This window comes from Microcaecilia unicolor, chromosome 2 (assembly GCF_901765095.1).
Source record: "Microcaecilia unicolor chromosome 2, aMicUni1.1, whole genome shotgun sequence".
Taxonomy (NCBI): domain Eukaryota; kingdom Metazoa; phylum Chordata; class Amphibia; order Gymnophiona; family Siphonopidae; genus Microcaecilia; species Microcaecilia unicolor.
In genome coordinates this window covers 571,709,262-571,728,596 of record NC_044032.1, presented here as the reverse complement: position 1 = coordinate 571,728,596, position 19,335 = coordinate 571,709,262, and the positions used below count along the sequence as shown (strand labels likewise).

General features: G+C 41.3%; 1 protein-coding gene across 4 annotated transcripts in view; it reads left to right on the top strand.

The window, feature by feature from the left end:
• FAM149A (family with sequence similarity 149 member A) overlaps window positions 1-6,442 on the top strand; it is a 172,796-nt gene extending 166,354 nt beyond the window's left edge. For all 4 annotated transcript variants that reach the window (XM_030191479.1, XM_030191481.1, XM_030191482.1 and 1 more), the window contains 2 exons: window positions 3,794-3,872; window positions 5,361-6,442. In XM_030191479.1, coding sequence (XP_030047339.1) covers window positions 3,794-3,872; window positions 5,361-5,434 — 153 coding nt within the window. In that variant the 3' untranslated portion in view covers window positions 5,435-6,442. The remainder of the gene's footprint in view (window positions 1-3,793; window positions 3,873-5,360) is intronic.
• Window positions 6,443-19,335: the final 12,893 nt, after the last annotated feature.

Sequence of the window (19,335 nt, the reverse complement as noted above, 5' to 3'; positions counted from 1 at the left end):
CTAGAGCTTCAGCTTTGAGAAAAGATGGCTGAGATCTATAAAATCTTGACTGGAGTGGGTAAATCTAAATTTTGTAACCCCCTTTTTAGCAATATGTAAGTCACATTGAACCTGCCATAAGGTGGGGAAATGTGGGATGCAAATGCAATAAATAAATAAAATGCAAATCGATTGTTTACTTTTTGAAATAGTACAGACTAGGGCACATGCCATGAAGTTGCAAAGTAATACATTTAAAACAAATCAGAGAAAATATGTTTTTACTCAACGCATAGTTAAGCTCTGGAATTCATTGGCAGAGGATGTGATAAAAGCAGTTAGTAGAACTGGGTTTAATAAAAGGCTTGTACAAATTCCTAAAGGTAAAGTCCATAAACTGTTAAGCAGTGGCTTTCCCCAGGTTTAACTTATCTTTAGGATAGCTAACATGGAATCTTGCTATATTTTGGGATTCTGCAGATGTCTAAGAGTGGATGGTGCACAAATGTAGCCTAGTGGTTAGAGCAGCAGCTTGAGAGCAGGGATAACCAGGTTCAAGTCCCACTGCCACTCCTTGTGATCATGGGTGGGTCACTTAACACTCCATTGCCTCAGGTACAAATTCAGATTGTAAGCCCTCTAAGGGGAGGAAATACCAACTGTACCTGAATGTAACATTAAGCTACTCAGAAAGGCATGAGGTAAATCCACTCCAAATCCCAAATCTTCATACAAAGGTGTTAAACATACATGATGGGCAATTCTATAAATTGGCATCTATCTGTACACATAAGTAATAGCATAATAGCACATTGTTTGTGATTGTGACCACTAATTGGCGATCACACACATAAATACTAGCTGCTATTCTGTAACATACGCACCAAAATTGCTTACCCTCCTTTTACAAAGCCATGCTAGCGGCTGCCGGTGCAGTAATGCCGACACAGCCCAGTGAATGGGCTGTGTTGGCATTACTGCGTGGCTTTATAAAAGGGGGGGTTAGCACATAGGTGCAAGGGGGCGCAAACGTGTGCAGGTCGTGGGCGTGTCTCGGAGATATGTGCGAAACTTATAGAATACTATAAGTTATGCACATTTCAGGGTACAGGCATCAACAGTTATAACTGCCATTGACTTGACATAACTTTAGGCATAAATACCCCAAAACAGGAAAATATAAATATATAATATATACCTCACATATTTGTATTCATGCTGACGACATCCAGCTTTATCTCTCCACACCAGACATCACTGCGGAAACCCAGGCCAAAATATTGGCTTGCTTATCCGACATTGCTGCCTGGATGTCCAATCGCCACCTGAAACTGAACATGGCCAAGACCGAACTTCTTGTCTTCCCACCCAAACCCACTTCTCCTCTCCCTCCACTTTCTATCTCAGTTGATAACACCCTCATCGTCCCCGTCTCATCTGCCCGCAACCTCGGTGTCATCTTCGACTCCTCCCTCTCCTTCTCTGCACATATCCAGCAGATAGCCAAGACTTGTCGCTTCTTCCTCTATAACATTAGTAAAATTCACCCTTTCCTCTCTGAGCACACCACCCGAACTCTCATCCACTCTCTCATTACCTCTCGCCTTGACTACTGCAACCTACTCCTCACTGGCCTCCCACTTAGCCATCTATCCCCCCTTCAGTCCATTCAGAACTCTGCTGCACGTCTTATCTTCCGCCTGGACCGATATACTCATATCATCCCTCTCCTCAAGTCACTTCACTGGCTTACGATCAGGTACCGCATACAGTTCAAGCTTCTCCTACTAACCTACAAATGCACTCGATCTGCAGCCCCTCCTTACCTCTCTACCCTCATCTCCCCTTACGTTCCTACCCATAACCTCCGCTCTCAAGACAAATCCCTCCTTTCAGTACCCTTCTCCACCACCGCCAACTCCAGGCTCTGCCCTTTCTGCCTCACCTCATGCATGGAACAAACTCCCTGAGCCCATACGCCAAACCCCCTCCCTGCCCATCTTCAAATCACTGCTCAAAGCCCACCTTTTCAATGTCGCCTTCGGCACCTAACCACCACACCTCTACTCAAGAAATCTAGACTACACCAACTTGACATTTTGTCCTTTAGATTGTAAGCTCCTCTGAGCAAGGACCGTCCTTCTTTGTTAAATTGTACAGCGCTGCGTAACCCTAGTAGCGCTCTAGAAATGTTAAGTAATAGTAGTAGTAGTATATTCAAAATATTCCTCTTTAGAGGGACAATAGAGCAGTCAGCGGGATGTGGAACGTGGAACGCTGATCACTGAATACTGCTGAAACTTTTTTGAGCTTGAGCCTGGTGACTCCACGTGAGGATTCATTAGACTGTTTTGCTTTGGTCTATTTATTGGTCTCTCTCGAATTAGAGAATTTTATAGATAGGTGGTGTATGTGAGTATGAATGGGGGTTAGCACTTTTTATGCGTGATGTGTGATGTGTATTTATAAAATAGATTGTATACATTTTTGAATATTTTGAATATGAATAAAAATATGTGAGGTATATATTATATATTTATATTTTCCTGTTTTGGGGTATTTATATTTACATTTGGAGGAGATTCCTATACTATTTGAATTGTCTACAACTTTAGGCATGCCAATGCCCACTTACTCTAGTATTCTTTAATGGAATCTTGGTGCTAAAGTGCCATGATAGAATTGGTGCTAAGCGCATGGCATTGGGGTGCTTAAATCTTGGCACCAATATATAGAATTGCCACCACAGTAAATAATCATCTATTTTAAATTCAAATTTTCTTCATCTAATTCCTTTCAGGTATTTTTGCTGTTCTCAAGCAATAGTGAGAAACTCTGGATTGTGTTCCTCCATTTGCTTGTCCAATGAATAAATATTTTCACTAAACTTAATCTGTTTACAATAATGCTGAGGGTCTCACTGCAGAAGGTAGAATGCCATTTTGAACAGTTTAAATAATTATCTTCCCACTGTTTTTTTCAAAGTAGTTAGTGTGTGGTATCAGAACTGCACGAGAAGGCTAAAATCTACATCTGTGAACCTGCAAAAGAACTAGAGACCTTCCCTTAAGAAATAAGTTTGTGGGGTCTCTTCAGTTCTCAGTGGACAGACATCCATATAAAGAAGAAAAAAAACAAGGACATTTGTAGTAATTGGTGTCCTAGGGCCAGATGCACTAAACTTAACGAGCCAGCAACGTGGTTTTTAAACTGGTTCTAGCCAGTTTAGCGCGCAAGTAGTAAACTGGGACATGCACAAAAGGGTTCTCCAAGCCATTTTCCTGTCACGGTAGCAGCTAACGAAAACGGAATGCAAATGAGATAATTTTTATTATAATGTGAATGCAATGCAATGCACTACCATTTCCGACCCCCCTGCACAAAAGCAGTTCCTACCTTTACCGTGGAAATTTTAACGTGAGGTATGGACCTGCCGGTTCTTCATTATTGCAAGTAGGAGAAGGGGAGAAACAAGGCAGGGAAGATGGAGCACCAAAAAAAAAATAGTATAACAGCTTACACGCAGCTTCTTTGCGTGTATGAAAGCCGTGCCACATGTTTCTTTTTCAAATTACATTTACTGGCAAGAAATTGGGGGGGGGGGGGGGATTACTGAAATGTAAAGCATAAAAGTAATGGTGACTTACCAAAAATGCAAGGAAGACAGGGGTCCATCAAAGAAACAGTGTCTGTGGGAAACGGGCTTGGTTCCACCCCCAGCTGTTCCTGCAAGTGCCGTGGTAAGTATTTTGCTTCTGAATATTATTGCAGTATTTATATATATATATATATATATTATTTTTTCTATTAACAGTCGGACACTCCTCACAGAAGGTCATTTACCACTATGGATTTCACAAATCATACTTGGACCGGTCAGGGTCTGATAGCAGGTAAGTGGAATTCAAAATAACACAGGGTTAGCATAATAGTTCACAGTTTTTCCACTTGATTCACCCAATTTTGGATTATAGACACATTTTTGACATTAAAATATTTGCCAACTTTTTTTTTTGAGAAACTTAAATATCTCTGTCTTGTGTTAATGCATTCCGCACAATGTATGAAATTTGAGCAGCTTCAATGTAGCCAGCAGCATCTGGAATAAGGGGTCCTTTTACTAAGTTGCTTACTGCAGGTTAAAAACCACTGTGGAGCACGCTCAGGTGTCCCGCAGTAGTTTTGGCACCTGTCGCACTTCCATGTGCTAAAAAAATAATTTTTGTAGCACTGGGGGCGTGATTGAGGGCAGAGAATAGGCATGCCCAGTGCTAATCAGCGCAGCTACATCACCGCGTGCTAACCGATTAGCTAATTGGTTAGTGCGTGAGCCCTTACTTCCTAAAAAATAGGTATAGTTAAGGGCACACGTGCTAATGGTCATGTGCTAATGGGAAAATTAGCGTGTGGCCATTATTGCAAAAAGTGGGCTCGGCCCACAGGAAACAGCCACTTTTCAGCGTTGCTTAGTAAAAGGGCCCCTAAGATAGCTAAAACAGGAGGGATGCTGAGATGAAGATGACAGTTTAGACACAGAGCCAAGATACGTCCATCTGCTGTTTCCCCAAAGCGCTCTTGAAACACTGTGTCCTACTTCCACAATAATATCAGGGGAGGGGGGTGAAGGAAATCAGAATCATTGTCTTAAGGTGAATAAAATATTTTTATAGTGTTACTGAAGTTACAGAGAATGCTTTGTGTATGTGTAAAAAAACCCAAAAAACCTGCCAAACAACAAATAATATTTCATAAAGTGTCCCAAACATTCACTATTCATCTAACTTTCATCCTGAATACAGCGGAGAAAAAGTGTTTTTTAAACTTTTTATGGGGACAATCAGATATGGTAGCAGCTCACACCATAGTTCCTTTCTCAGTTTGACCAAAGAAAATGGTTGTGGTGCAGAATCTTCATTAGATCACCCTTCAAAGTCTTTTTTTAGAAACTATATATCTCGTACTGCTTTTCGTCTTTGGCTTTTAATCTCAATCTTAGTCTTAGCAAGAAATATATTCTCTCTTACGATTTAGTAAATATCTTAATGTGCATATTAGCCCAGCACTTACCTTCAGAGATGACAGCAATTTCAATTCACAGGAGAACCTCCGCCGACATGGCCAGGTTTCGCAAAACTTCCTCAGGGAAGAGGCTCTCCTTGCATTGCATGCTCACTCCTGTCTACAAAGAAGAAAAATGGCCATCCCAAATTGGATTTTGACATCATATCAAAAATGCCCCTCCACATGTGCGAGCAGAATTTGTACTTCTGAAAATGTTAGAGAACAGTCAGATTAAAAAGACCTTAACCTGCAAGAATTGCTCTTCTGGCTTACTGTGTTTATTTTTCAAGGAATTCTTTTCTTTTTATTTCTTTCTATAGGCTCACAGTTCCAACCCAAATCCTTCCAGAGAAATCCATCCACGGCTAGGAGGAGATTTCAAATGGCCTCGTAAGACAACCTGAAGGGGAAAAAAATGAATTTTCTACAGTGATGGAATATAAATCTCTTAAACTTTCATGAAGACTGAAAATTGAGTATTACAGTGTGCACTCATCTGTCTTAACAATCAAGGAATTTTGCTGAACATTTTTGTTTCTGAAACAGAAGGCAAAGTAACAAAAACAGTGTTTAACATTGTTATATTTTTACTGCACCTTATGCTTCAATTTTTGGCACCAGTAAATCCTACCTGTAAACCTTACATTTACAGTCAGTCTATTAATAGTGTACAACCGATTTGCTTTGTTGGGAAACGTTAAATGTCATTATATAGAATGAAGGCTGATTTTTGTCCTACACGGTCTTTTTGACCGCTGTTAAATTATTTTTTTCTTCTCCTTCTCACAATATAGCTATATTGTGTTGAGAGCAACCACTGAGACTTCTTTTCTAAAGCACATTTACTTCTTAGGAGAAGTGATTTGTAGTAAAAGCTGTGTCTGACAAGCACCAAGTCTGCTCCCTCCGCTTGCAGCCTGATACCCTTCAGTTGGGCAGTTTTAAATTACCACTGGATTTGGACCGAGGATCAAGAGTATAGGAGGAGTAGGCTATGGTAAGAGTCCGCCACCTTTAATTCTTCATTTACAAGTTAGTTCCGTAACTGTTAAAATGTTTGATTATTCACATTTGTTATAATAAGATCTGTCATTCTACTCAAAATGTCTTTACCCAAGGGTAAAGGTCAAAATGTCTTTACCTTGGGCCAAGGCTGAAATAAATTAACTTTTATATGTTAAAGAAGTAAAATATAACAGTAATAGCAGCTGAACAAGTACCATTGTAACAGACTAAATGATAACAGATAAAGACCAGTGTGGTCCATTTAGTCTGCCCAGTAGAATGACTAGAGTTGTACATATATGCCTTTGTTTAGAGTTGTTCCTTCCGCTTCGTCCTGGTTACACCCCTCTATTAGGAAAGGGATGCAAAATAAGATCAAGAATATTATAATACCTCTGTATCACTCTATGGTGCTACCTTACCTTGAGTATTGTGTTCAGGTTTGGTCGCCATATCTCAAAAAATATATAGTGGAATTAGAAAAGGCTCAAACAAGAGCAACTAAAATGATAAAGGGGATGGAACTCTTCCCATATGAGGAAAGGCTAAAGAGATTAGGGCTGAGGGGGGATATTATTGAAGTCTGCAAACTCCTGAGTGGTGTAGAACGGGTAGAAACAAATCGATTTTTCACTCTTTCAAAAAGTACAAAGATCAGGAGACACTTGATGAAATTACATGGAAATACTTTGAAAAGAAATAGGAGGAAATATTTTTTCACTCGAATAGTTAAGCTCTGGAACTCGCTGCCTGAAGATGTGGAAACAGCAGTTAGCATATCTCAGTTTAAAAAAGGATTTGACAAATTCCTGGTGGAAAAGTCCATAGTTTGTTATTGAGATGGTCATGGAGGAAACTACTGCTTGCCCTGGGATAGGTAGTATGGAATGTTGCTACTAATAGGGTTTCTGCCAGATACTTGTGACCTGGATTGGTCACTGTTGGAAGCAGGATACTGGGCTAGATGGTCTGACCCAGTAAGTTGTTCTTATGTTGTTATGCCTTTGTTTAGGGCTCTACTTGCAGCTCATTCCTGATTACATCCCTGTTTGCTTTTGTATAGAGTTGTATCTGCTGCTCCATCCAGGTTACACCCCTCCGCCTTTGTTTAGAGTTCTACTTGCTGCTCCGTCCAGGTTACACCCCTCTATACATTTGTTTAGGGTTTTACTTGCTGCTCATTCCTGGTTATACCCCTTTTTGCTTTTGTTTAGAGTTGTACTTGTCACTCCATCCAGGTTACAACCCGTTATACCTTTGTTTAGGGTTACCTGCTGCTCATTCCTGGTTACACCCATCTTTGCTTTTGTATAGAGTTGTATCTGCTGCTCTGTCCAGGTTACACTCCTCTGTGCCTTTGTTTAGGGTTGTACCTGCATCTGTATTCAGGTTATACTCTATTCCTTTTTTTAGAGTTGTACCTGCAGCTGCATTCAGATTACACCCCTCTATGCCTTTGTTTAGGGTTGTACCTGCATCTGTATTCAGGTTACACTCTATTCCTTTTTTTTAGAGTTGTATCTGCAGCTGCATTCAGGTTACATCCCTCTGTGCCCTTGATTAGGGTTGTACCTTTATTTTGTTTCAATAGCTGTCTTCCAGCATCAGACGGTTCCTTTGAAGTATAAGCAGCTTGGTAAGGCTGCACCTGTGCACCTTCTTCGCTAACATGCACTCATATGCCAACTTTTTAAGGTGTGATGAATCACTTTTTCAATATGCTTTACAACTTTAGAAACGTCTTAAATGTGAACTAGCCTCTAAACCTAAGGCAATTTCATTCTATGGATTCATTTTTATCTGTGCAGCTGTTTTTAGTATTGTAAGTAAGTTTTAAAAAAAACCCTGTTACAAATATAATACAATACAGCACGAAATGTTCTTATATTCCACAAAACCACCAGGTTCTATGTGGATTACAATATATAAGAAATCCAGACAATCCCTGGAGAATAACATAAACTGGAAAGCACTTACTATATTAAATTAATTAACATGACAAAAATTTCCTGAATAAAAAAGTTTTCAAGTGTTTCCTATATAAATAATAATTAGTGATAGATCTAACTTGAGCTGGTAATGCATTCCAGATGGGCTGCTAATAGTAGGAAGTTAGATGAAAATATTGTCTTAAATCATCTTTAGAACTTGTATATTGCAGCATCCGCAAATTTCTAAGAGCACCTGTTCTACCTAGATTTGGAAAACCTATTAAATCCAGTATATAGAAAGGAGCATTCCCGTATAGAATATTAAAAATCATAGTATATCATTTAAACTGAATAACAAAGGATGTGAGACTTGTCCCCCTCACAACCAATAAGACATCAAAACAACATTTTAGAACTTCAGACCACTTATTTTGGTTTAACATGGCCGCAGCTTCATTTATTGGTGGTCTGAGCCAGTTACCCAAGCTAAACATTCAACCAATGAAAAGAAACTGGACTACCTGCCATCTGAAGCAAGGTGTCCACAATAAACCTTAGCAAATACATCTTCCCCTTGCCCCGCCATACAACAAGAGCAAGTTATCCAAACCCCAAACCTAGACTTTTAGGCTTAACTTGATGCCAAAGGCCTACCATTCACTGCAGGGTGAAAGGTAGAGACCTCCATCAAGGACCGCAATAATCACTTGTTCAATCATCTCCTGGAAGTCATTCAGCAAGAGGTCAAGTCCAATGTCTGATAAATGGACCCCATCCCTTCCATACAATCCAGAACAGTTTATATCTACCCAAGTATGTCTGATCTGCTTTCTGTCCCTGCCCATCATCCACTTTGCCACCTGTCAATTGACATTTGCCAGTCCTCTGGTCCATCTCCTATCCTCAAAACACTTGGGTCGGGGGATGATATCTGGCCAGATAAATTTCACTTCCGGAACCCAGTCCATTAACAGCTCCAGATCCGTTCGGCTGACATTCAGAAGTAGCCTACTGGGGTAGCTGCTGATATCATTTCCTCCCAGGTGGAATAACAAGGTGTCTTGTTGCAAATCGAGCCAGTAGGGGAATCAAATCCTGCCATCACATACCCCGATCTCCCCACCATGAAATTCATACTCCTTGCAACTCCAATCCCAGGTGGAGACCTCCAGGATGTCTCGATGCTCAATGATCAGCCCTATGCACATAAGAATTCCCAACAATCCAAACGGCAAATTCTTATTGATAATCTGAAAAAGAAAACAAGAAGCCAGCAAACCCCCAAGTTACAATGCACAACCTAAACGTGTCTAATGAACTAGTTGAATACCCTGGATTTCCATCGTCCCAGGTGCTGAACGGCCCCAGTCCCCATCGCCATTGAGTCTGCACTCGAGGCGGCCCAATTCTAAATGAATGAGACATATATTCTGACACACCACGCCCCAATCTTCGAACCACCATTCTCTGTATGGTCGCAAACTGATACCTCGTCAGAGAAGAGCCATCTGCATGCAGCAAAAAGAAAGTGTAACCCGCAGGTCTGAGGGGCAAAAATTGCCTGACCAACTTGTTGGGACATACAGTTAAACCGATGGTCAGTTTGAGCGTTACCGTGTGCCCCCTGGCCAGCTGATCAGTTTTGCCGGATGCTTTGTGTGTATATATAGTCGGATCCAAAACAGAACATGTTCCATATGGAGCCCTTCGGAGAGGTGTGTTGCCAACCTAGGGACTCCCCAATCCTCAGAGCCACGAAAAACACAAGGCTAAAGGCTGTATGATACAACATCACCTCGTTAGGTGTGATGGCGACCCATTGCAAGGTATCCATAAAGGAAATGAGGAGCATTTATTTAATCATTACATCAAAGCTTCCCAAACCTGCCCTGGGGATTCCATGGCCAGACAGGTTTCAGGATATCTACAGTGAATATGAATGAGATCGATTTGCTTTCTGCAAAAAGTTATTTTCAAATTTCAAAAAAAAACTTAATTTTTTCAGAAGGTTTTTTTTACAATATAGTAATTATTAGTCTGGTTTAGTAGACTTTTTTGAGAATGTGAGTTTATTGTATGTAAATTCCTGGGTATGTCCAGTTTCTCTTGTTGTGATCCACTTTGAACTGTGAGGTATAGGCGGAGTATAAGTTGCATTGTTATTGTTATTAATGAGTTGTTTTCAGTCTGTTGGTTAACAAAGATGGTGTGCCTGTTCTCTATGCTCAACCTTTTGGGGTTTTCCACCAGGAAACTGAAAACACTTGCTCATTGGTGACGGAATATCCAAGGTGCATTGCTGTGAGGTAACTGTGAGCTTACAAAGATAGTGCTGAACTCAGGAGCCCTTTTACTAAGCCGCATAGGCGCATACACACGTCCTACACGTGTCAATTTGGAGTTACCGCCCGGCTACCGCATGGCCCAGGTGGTATTTTTGTTTTTTACGTACATCCGCTATGCGTGCCAGAAAATAATAATCATCTACGCGGTAGACGATTATCGCATGAGACCTTACCGTTAAGTCAGTGGGTGGCAGTAAGGTCTAGAACCAAAATGGACATGCGCCAATTTTTATTTTGCTGCACGTCCATTTTCAGCAAAAATTTTAAAAAGGCCTTTTTTTACAGGCGTGCTGAAAAATGGATCTGCGCACGCCCGAAACACGCACCTACACTAGCACAACCCATTTTTTAGCGCACCTTAGTAAAAGGACCCCTTACTGCACATTTGTCCAGAACTTTGTCCTGAAAACTGTTCACAAATTTTAAATGCTTAAAATGTAACCTCTTTGAATGAAAACAGAATCCCAGGGTCAGTCGTTTCAATGCCACATCAGCTCACTGACTTTCATGCACACAGCAATTCCATATATAATTTTGCATAAATAGGTACATTTTAAAAATGACATGTCAGCTCTAGGGTTGAGCAGTTGTTTTGAATATCTGTATTTCTCTGAAAGTTAGTTTGTCCTTTTGTAAAGCCAGTTAACTGGATGCTCAGTATTGTGGACTAGATATTGCCACCCTGATTTCCTTCATGATTATATATGTAAAATATTCTTCTTTTAGTGTAAATTAACATGTGTTTCTTGGTTCTGACCAGAAAGTAAGATCATTTTGCATCTAGGGATTCCAAAACAAACAACCAGGCAGTGGAGACACATCATTTTCTTCTGTTAGTGTAAATTACCATGTGTTTCCTGGTTCTGACCTGAAAGTAAGATCATCAAGGGATTCCAAAACAAACATGAGCTAGGCAATAGAGACGTAGCAGTTTTGCCATTTTAAATTGATGCTGTGTTAGTAACAATCAAGCCACTTATTTAAGTGATGATGCAATGGCTTTCAGATAACAAACCTTAGCAATATGTAATTTGGAATTGGATCTTTCTCTGTTTTTGATTATCTTGGCCCTTTCCTCTTCATATTAAATTGTTGTATTTCCGGTTCCCTAAACTCAGAAACTTGGGGTCATCTTGGACTCTTGTCCTTCTTTCTCTGCACATATCCAAACTTGTCATTTCTTTTTCTTTTAACATCATGACAGTTTGTTTCTTCTTTTTTTTTAGCACACTAACAAAATTCTTATTCATACTGATCACTTCTCACCTAGATTATTGCACCCTTCTCCTTACAGTTCTACTGAGCACCTCTCGCCTCATCAATGTATTCAAAATTCTGCTGCACAGCTTATCTTCCACCAGTGTTGCTACATTCACATAACCCCTCTTCTCCAGTCACTTTATTGGTTCCCTATTCATTTCTGTATTCAGTTCAAATTTCTCCCACTCACCTACCTGCAAGTGTATTCATTCTGCAGCTCCTCATTACTTCTCTTCTTCTACCTCTGTATATACCCCTCCTTGGGAACTCTGCTGGTGAGCAGGTTGTTCTCATCTGTACCCATCTCCTCCTCCATGCCCTTTATAGAATCATGCTTATTGCTGATTCCTCCGTCTGACTTACGCTTGCTAAAACCTGGTGTAAATGCTGGTACCCAAGTTAAACATTCTGAGGCAGTATTCTATAACTACATGAGCAGCTTTTCTACGCCTCTGACATGCCCATAGCCACACCCCCTTTTCAGTTGCATGCTAGTAGAGTTAGGCACATAGGGCCAGATTTTATATAAGGCGCCTAAAAAATCTGCACGGTAAACATTTCCACCTAAGCGTATCCTATATTCGACACCTAGATTTTAGTGTGGTATATAGAATATATTTAGTTGATATACCAGCGCCTAAAACTACATGCGTCCATTCACACTAACAAAAACATGGTGTAAATCCCTGCGTGTAAATTTACATGCACTGGGCCATATTCTATAACTATGTGTATAAATTTTAGAATTCCCATGAATTCCCATTTCCCAGACCATAGCTACACCCCTTTTGAACTGCACTCATTAGAATTTAGGCTTAACGCACAAGAAAGTCCTGCGTTAGGATGCGCTAAGCACATTTACTAGTCAGTTCAGTAAAAGGGCCCCTGAATTTTACACTCTCTCCAAATTAGTCATTATTTCTGAGTTTGGCATTGCATGTTTTATGCTGCATTGGACCAGTAATGTGAACACTCTTCAAAACAGGGCCCTTTGTACTGTGTTATCCCTTGTCAGACAGTCATATCTGCAGCACTCTTATGGCATCCTTTGTAAAGTTAAATGAAAAAAAAAATTAACATTTAAAAATTGAATATATTCTCTATGTGGTTAGAAAATTGTGTAAAACAGTCTTTATAAGGGTAGGACCATATTAATGATTACTGTTTTGGCATTTGAGGGCAGACTATGCGATATAATTAATTATCTGTAATTAATGTAGTTTTACATACATTTTGATTCCATCAAATGTCATTACATTGTAGGACAATCAAACACTTGAAATTCATTTGAGCTATTTAGGTATCCGTAAATGCAGCATAAAGGGAAATTTTAGGAATGACGGTGCCTGATTGTAAATAGCATTTCCTTGGTATTGTAAATCCACATTCAGTATAAGCCTTGAAACATAGTGTATCTGCTGAAGATAGCTATCCAGGACTATCATTCTAAAGCTGTAATATTTGAAAGTATGTATATTTGACTGTATGATATGAATCTGTTTAATTTATGGTTATTTATATTTTTATTGCCAGTTTTGTAACAATATGCAATCACTGAATTTACCTGTACCTGTAAGAATCATATACTTTTTTTCTACTGTATTACACATGTGTGAAAAACAAATCCATGATTCCAAGTGTTTTGCACACAGGAGGCACATCTCAGGGTACAATAATACTGAATGAAAAACCTATTGAAGGTGTTTACTATTCATCCTATTGAATTTGGGAGACATTTCCTGACATTATAGTGCAGACATTGTTATTAGCTGTTGGGAAATCTAAACTCATAGCTGCATAGGGTTAAGAAAAGCTAATGAGAGATGCACATGTTCATGAGACCCGTCTGTTCAGGATTAAGGGTGCCAACTGGATCCAGATTCTCCTGGCAAGTCAATCCAGTCCTGATTTTACCCCCATTGCATGCAGGGACTTGTAGTCTTGCTTTGCTTGGGGAGTGTAGTGGGGTAAACCCAGAACTGGATCAGCCCTGTCAGACAAATCTGGATCCAGTTAGCAACCCTGTTCAGGATACACACCAGTCATATCTTTCTCTGTTACAATAATGACACAGCTTGGATTACACTGACACATTGCCAAATGAAATTTTTTTGTACTTTTCAAGCAATTGGATAATGTTCATCCTTTTATTATGTGATCTGAATAAGTAAAATTGTATCATGGATTAAATTGTTTTCATAATGCTGTTGACGTTTTTATACTGGTACTTGTAGCACATTGTAAATAAAACTATGAAACAGATTGAGATGTGATTAGAAAAACTTTGTGACACATAAGTTTTGAAATATATCCTTTTGAGCATATTCTGATGTTGCACAAGGCTGTATACAGTAACTATGATTTCCATTACGTAGCTTCCCATTATTCCAGAACCTATGGGATATTTGTGTCCATCAACCAGCAGGTGGAGATAGAAAACTGAGGGGCCCTTTTACTAAGCTACTTAGGCACCTATGCGCATCAATTTGGAACTACTGCCCGGTTATCACAAGACCCAGGCAGTAATTTCATTTTTTACGCGTGTCCAATATGCGTGTCGGAAAATACAGTATTTTTTATTTTCTGCCATGTGGGGCTAACTGGGCGGTAATCGGCAGTATATGCGTGCTGACGATTACCGCCTGGTTAATGCGCGAGACCTTAACGCGAAGTCAGTGGGTGGTGGTAAGGTCTGAGACCCAAAATGGACGCGCACCAATTTTTATTTTGCCGCAAATCCATTTTCGGGCAAAAAAGGCCTTTTTTGCAGGCACATTGAAAAATGGACCTGCGCACATCCAAAACACGTGCCTACACAAGCGCAGGCCATTTTTCAGCGCACCTTAGTAAAAGGACCCCTGAAAACTGAGTTGAGACATCTCCCTCCTGTCCTTCTCAGTATTTTCTATCTCCATCGGGTGGATGGGGGATCCTTGAATGTGGAGGCAGACTTTCTTAGCAGCCACTCCTTGGACTTGGGAGAATGGGAACTATTCAGCCAGGGGTTTCAGCTGATAGTGGACCGATGGGATTCTCCGCTTCTGGACTTGATGGCAATGAAAAGGAATGCCAAAGTGCCCAAGTTCTTCAGCCATTAGAAAGAGGTTATATCTCATCCTTTTTTGATTTGTAATCCACAATGAACTATACATCGGTATTGGTGGACAATAAGACCTGTATAACATAACATAACTGCTGGATGGGTCCTCTCTATCTTTGCGGGTACATGGCCTACTAAAGCAAGGTCCAGTGCTTATGGAGAATCCATGCCCCTTTAGTCTTACGGCTTGGCCATTGAAAGGGCTCAGTTGAGACGAAAAGGTTATTGTGATTCAGTCATTGCTACCTTGCTTCAGGCTTAGAAATGCTCTACATCCATGTCGTATGAGAGGGTGTAGGAGATGTTCGAGGGCTGGTGTTCAGAGTGCGGACTTTCTCCTTTCTTTGCTCAGATCACGCCCATCCTAGTGTTTCTCCAGGCAGGTCTTCAGAAAGGGTTGACGTTTGGGTCTGTAAAAGTTCAGGTTGCAGATGTGGCCTATTTCAGGGGCCGACTATGAAGATATCTCTTGTGGCTCATCCAGATATCGTTCTATTCTTATGAGGAGCATGCCACTTGTGGCCTCCCTTTCATATGCCATGTCCAGAGTGGAACCTTAATTTAATCCTTCAGGCTCTTCAGAAGCCTCCTTTTGAGCTACTCCAGATGACCTCCTTGAAAGATCATACGCTAAAGACAGCGTTCCTGGTGGCTGTTACGTCAGTACTTAGGGTTTTGGATCTTTAGGATCTCTCGTTGGGATACCTTTCTTTGCTTTTCGGAGGCTGGGGTCTCTCTGCACACGGTTCCTTCCTTTCTTCTGACAGTGGTATCAACATTTCATCTCAATCTGTGGAGCTTCCGTCCTTTCGCAGAGAGGACAAAGAGTCTCACTATTCTTCCTTGAAGCTTCTCAATGTGCATAGAGTCTTCAGATATCTGGAAGTCACGAATAAGTTTTGCAAATCAGACAGACTGTGCTTTTTGATAAACAGCGGCTTGGCCTCATGGCTTCCAAGCCCACAATTGCTAGATGACTGAAGGAGACTATTGCATCAGCTTATTTGCTTGTGGGGAAGCGGGCTCATTCTATGAGGTGTATTGCAACATACTAGGCGGAGACTACCTTACTGTCTACAGCGGATATTTGCAAGGTGGCAGTGTGGTCGACGTTGCATACTTTTGCCAACCACTACAGGGTGGACATTGTGGCATGCTCGGAAGCCAGTTTTGGGGCTTTGGTCCTCAAGGCAATGTTGCCAGGATCCCACCCACTCTAAGGATTGCTTTTGTACATCCCACAGGTTCTGGAATAGTGGGAAGATATGTAATGGCAGGAGAAATTAGGTCTTACTTGATCATTTTCATTCCATTAGTCCTTCCCACTATTCCAGAGGCCTGCTCGAGGTTTCTGAGATGTTTAGTCAGTACAAAGTAATGGGTCAAACAATGACTGTCACCTTGCATTGTGCTTCCTGCATATCTCTTTTTCTCTACAAGTTATCCAGAGATGAGAAAGGTCCACTTATGTTTGCTCGTCTTGTTAGTGTTAGGTTAGTGAGTTGTTTAAAGTTGTGTTTATTCTGAGTTTCTTCTTACTGCTTGTCTACGTAAATACTGAGGAGCTGGACTGGATGCAAGAGAGATATGTCTCAGCTCCATTTTCAGTTCTCTATCTCCACCTGATGCTTGATGGATACAAATATCCCATAGGTTCTGGAATAGTGGGAAACGCTAATGGAAAGAAAGTGATCAGGTAAGACCTAATTTCTCCTTGGCATGTTGCACAAGGTGCAATGCACAGAAGGATTACAAGCCTTTGTGTAGTATTATTACTGTTTTATTATATATAATTAGTTTCTTTGTTTATGTATGTATGTATTTGTTTATTAAGATTTTGTAATTGTCTTTATGAAAAGATTCACCCAATGCGGTCTAAAATAGGTATAGCCTGATAACTTACACAAGCCCCCTTTTACAAAGCTGTGCTAGCAACTGGCGGTACAGTAATGCCTACACAGCCCATTCACTTTGAATGGGATGTGTCAGCATTGCTGCATGGCAGCCACTAGCACAGCTTTGTAAAAGGGGGCCACAGTGTTAACAGTAGTAAAATGACTAAATGCCAGCATAAAATACAGTTAACAATTAGGCAAATTAAGTCCTAGAAATAGCAACAATGTGATACAATGCCAGAATATTTGTATTACAACAGCACAGTAGAATACTCATATAACATATGATAAAATTCCAGCAGAATACAAATAGTACCCCGTATACATAGACAAGATGGGAAGACAAAGGCAACTGGATAAATAAGTAGGTGACCAGACTTAAGGCAAATTGTACAGTTGAATAAGGTATATGCAGCAAGCTAGTCCAGATGTGGAGTGAGTAGATAGTCAGTTGCCACAGCCATAAAGGTGGCAGTTCTATAACAGGGCACCCCAATGCAGTATGTGGAGTTCCTATTCTATACCAGCATCTAGGCAAGCCATTTCTATTATAGAATACTAGAATAAACTTGCATCGGTGTGTCTGAATTTAGGCACAATCGCTTACATCAGGTTAAAAAGGTAAGAAATGGAGTGCCTCAGGATCAGTATTGCAGCTGATTCTATTCAGTGTGTTTGTCAGTGACATTGCTGAAGGGTTAGAAGGAAAGGTTTGCTTTTTTATGGATGACATGAAGACAAGGCAGTGGCCGTAGCCAGAATGATGCAAGGCTGCATAGAAACATATCCAGTAGAAGAAAGGAGGTATTAATAATACCCTTGTACAAATCATTGGTGAGGCCTGATTTGGAGTAGTATGTTCAGTTTTGGAGGCCATACCTCACTGAGGTCATCAAAAGTGATTCAGAGAACAGTTACAAACATGATATGGAGCTTGTGCCATAAGACATGCAAAGACCTGGATATATAGACTCTAGAGCAGTAGTTCCCAAACCTGGTCCTGGAGGCACCCCAGCCAGTCAGGTTTTCAGGCAATCCACAATGAATATTCATGAAAGAGATTTGCATGCAACAAAAATTGTCAAAAAAGAAATAGCTTTTCTCTCCCCAGATCAACTTAAAAAATAAACGTTTGATAAGCAAAAGGGTTTTTTCTCGTTTTCACTTGCAATAAACTCTGCTTAACAACCACAGCATCTATATAAATAATTCTCACCTCCAACGTTCTGAAGCTCACTCTGTGGCAGGGAAACACTGAAGCCCTGTACTGTTGGTAGGCTAGGCTGTCAGCACCACTCACTCTCACTCATAGCCCCACCCTCAGCCACGCCCCACATAATTCACAACCCCAACGTTCTAATGAAGCCTCCAACATTTCAATATTCTAAATTTGTAGTTGTGTAGATCCCATGAGTGTCTGCCCCGCCCTCGTGTCAAACGTGATGACGTTAGGGCGGAGCACAGACACTCAACGAATCAAGGAAGCCCATTGGTTAATCTCTGTTTCCACTCCCCAATGCAGCTGTCATTCCCATACACTCAAAACCAAACCAAATCGCTGCTGCACCCCGTCCCCCCGCCCACAGTCCCGCTCGCTCACTGTTCCGCCGCACCCCCTCTCCTCTCTGACTCTGGCCATGCAGCAGGACAATTACTACACACGAGTGGAAGTGACCCAATCAACTACACTGTAAGCAAGGAAGCCCATTGGTTAATCTCTGTTTCCACTCCCCAACACAGCCATCATTCCCATAAACTCAAAACCAAGCACACCTAGGAGCTGCTGATCCACATTGTCGGGTTTTTTTTTTTTTCTTACATCTGAAACACGTCTAAAGCTGTTTCTACTGGATAAACTGTGCCTTAACAGGTAAAGGACAAAAAGTTTTTGTTTTTGTTTTCTTACTGCACACCTTTTTAATTTATGTGAAAGCTACCCATCTGTACATATGAATATCATGAAATCTAAATTAAATATCACTAAAACAACTTTAAAAATTATTCTACCTGGTAGAAACAGCAATTTTAAACTCTGTATTTTCATATCATTTGTCAACAATACAAATTTTATCCAGGGTGCCCGTGGCTGCGTCAGCCCCGCCATTGCCTGTCAATGTGTGTCACTGAAACAGTATGAGGGACCTCCAGCTGCCTGTGGGTCACGACAGGACTTAGCTGCTGGACGCCAGAAGCAGTGCCTCCTTAGGTTGACAGCAAATAGCAACCCCCCCCCCCCCCCCCCACCAAGCACCTCGGAGGGAGGGAGGAAGGTAGGGGACAGGACCGTGGAACTGGGAGGGAGGGGGAGCGACCCTTGAACTGGTAGGGGGACTATGGAACTGGGAGGGAGGAAGGGAAGGTGACCCTGGAACTGGGAGGGTGGGGACCCTGAAACTCTGAGGGAGGGTGGGGGGGACCCTGAAACTGGAAGGGACCCTGGAACTCAGAGGGGGGGGGATGACTCTGGAACTCAGAGTGGGGATGACCCTGGAACTCAGAGGGAGGGAGGGGGGATGACCCTGGAACTCAGAGGGAGGGATGGAGGGGGGACCCTGGAACTGGGACGGAGCAGGGAGGGGCCCCCTGGCACACACTCTGATTCTCACACACACACTCTCACGGACACACTCGCACCCAGTCTCACTCTCTCTCTGTCACACACACACACTTGCACATTCACTCTCTTTCACACAATCTCACACACACTCTCTCAAATATACACACTCCGAGGAAAACCTTGCTGGCGCCTGTTTCATTTC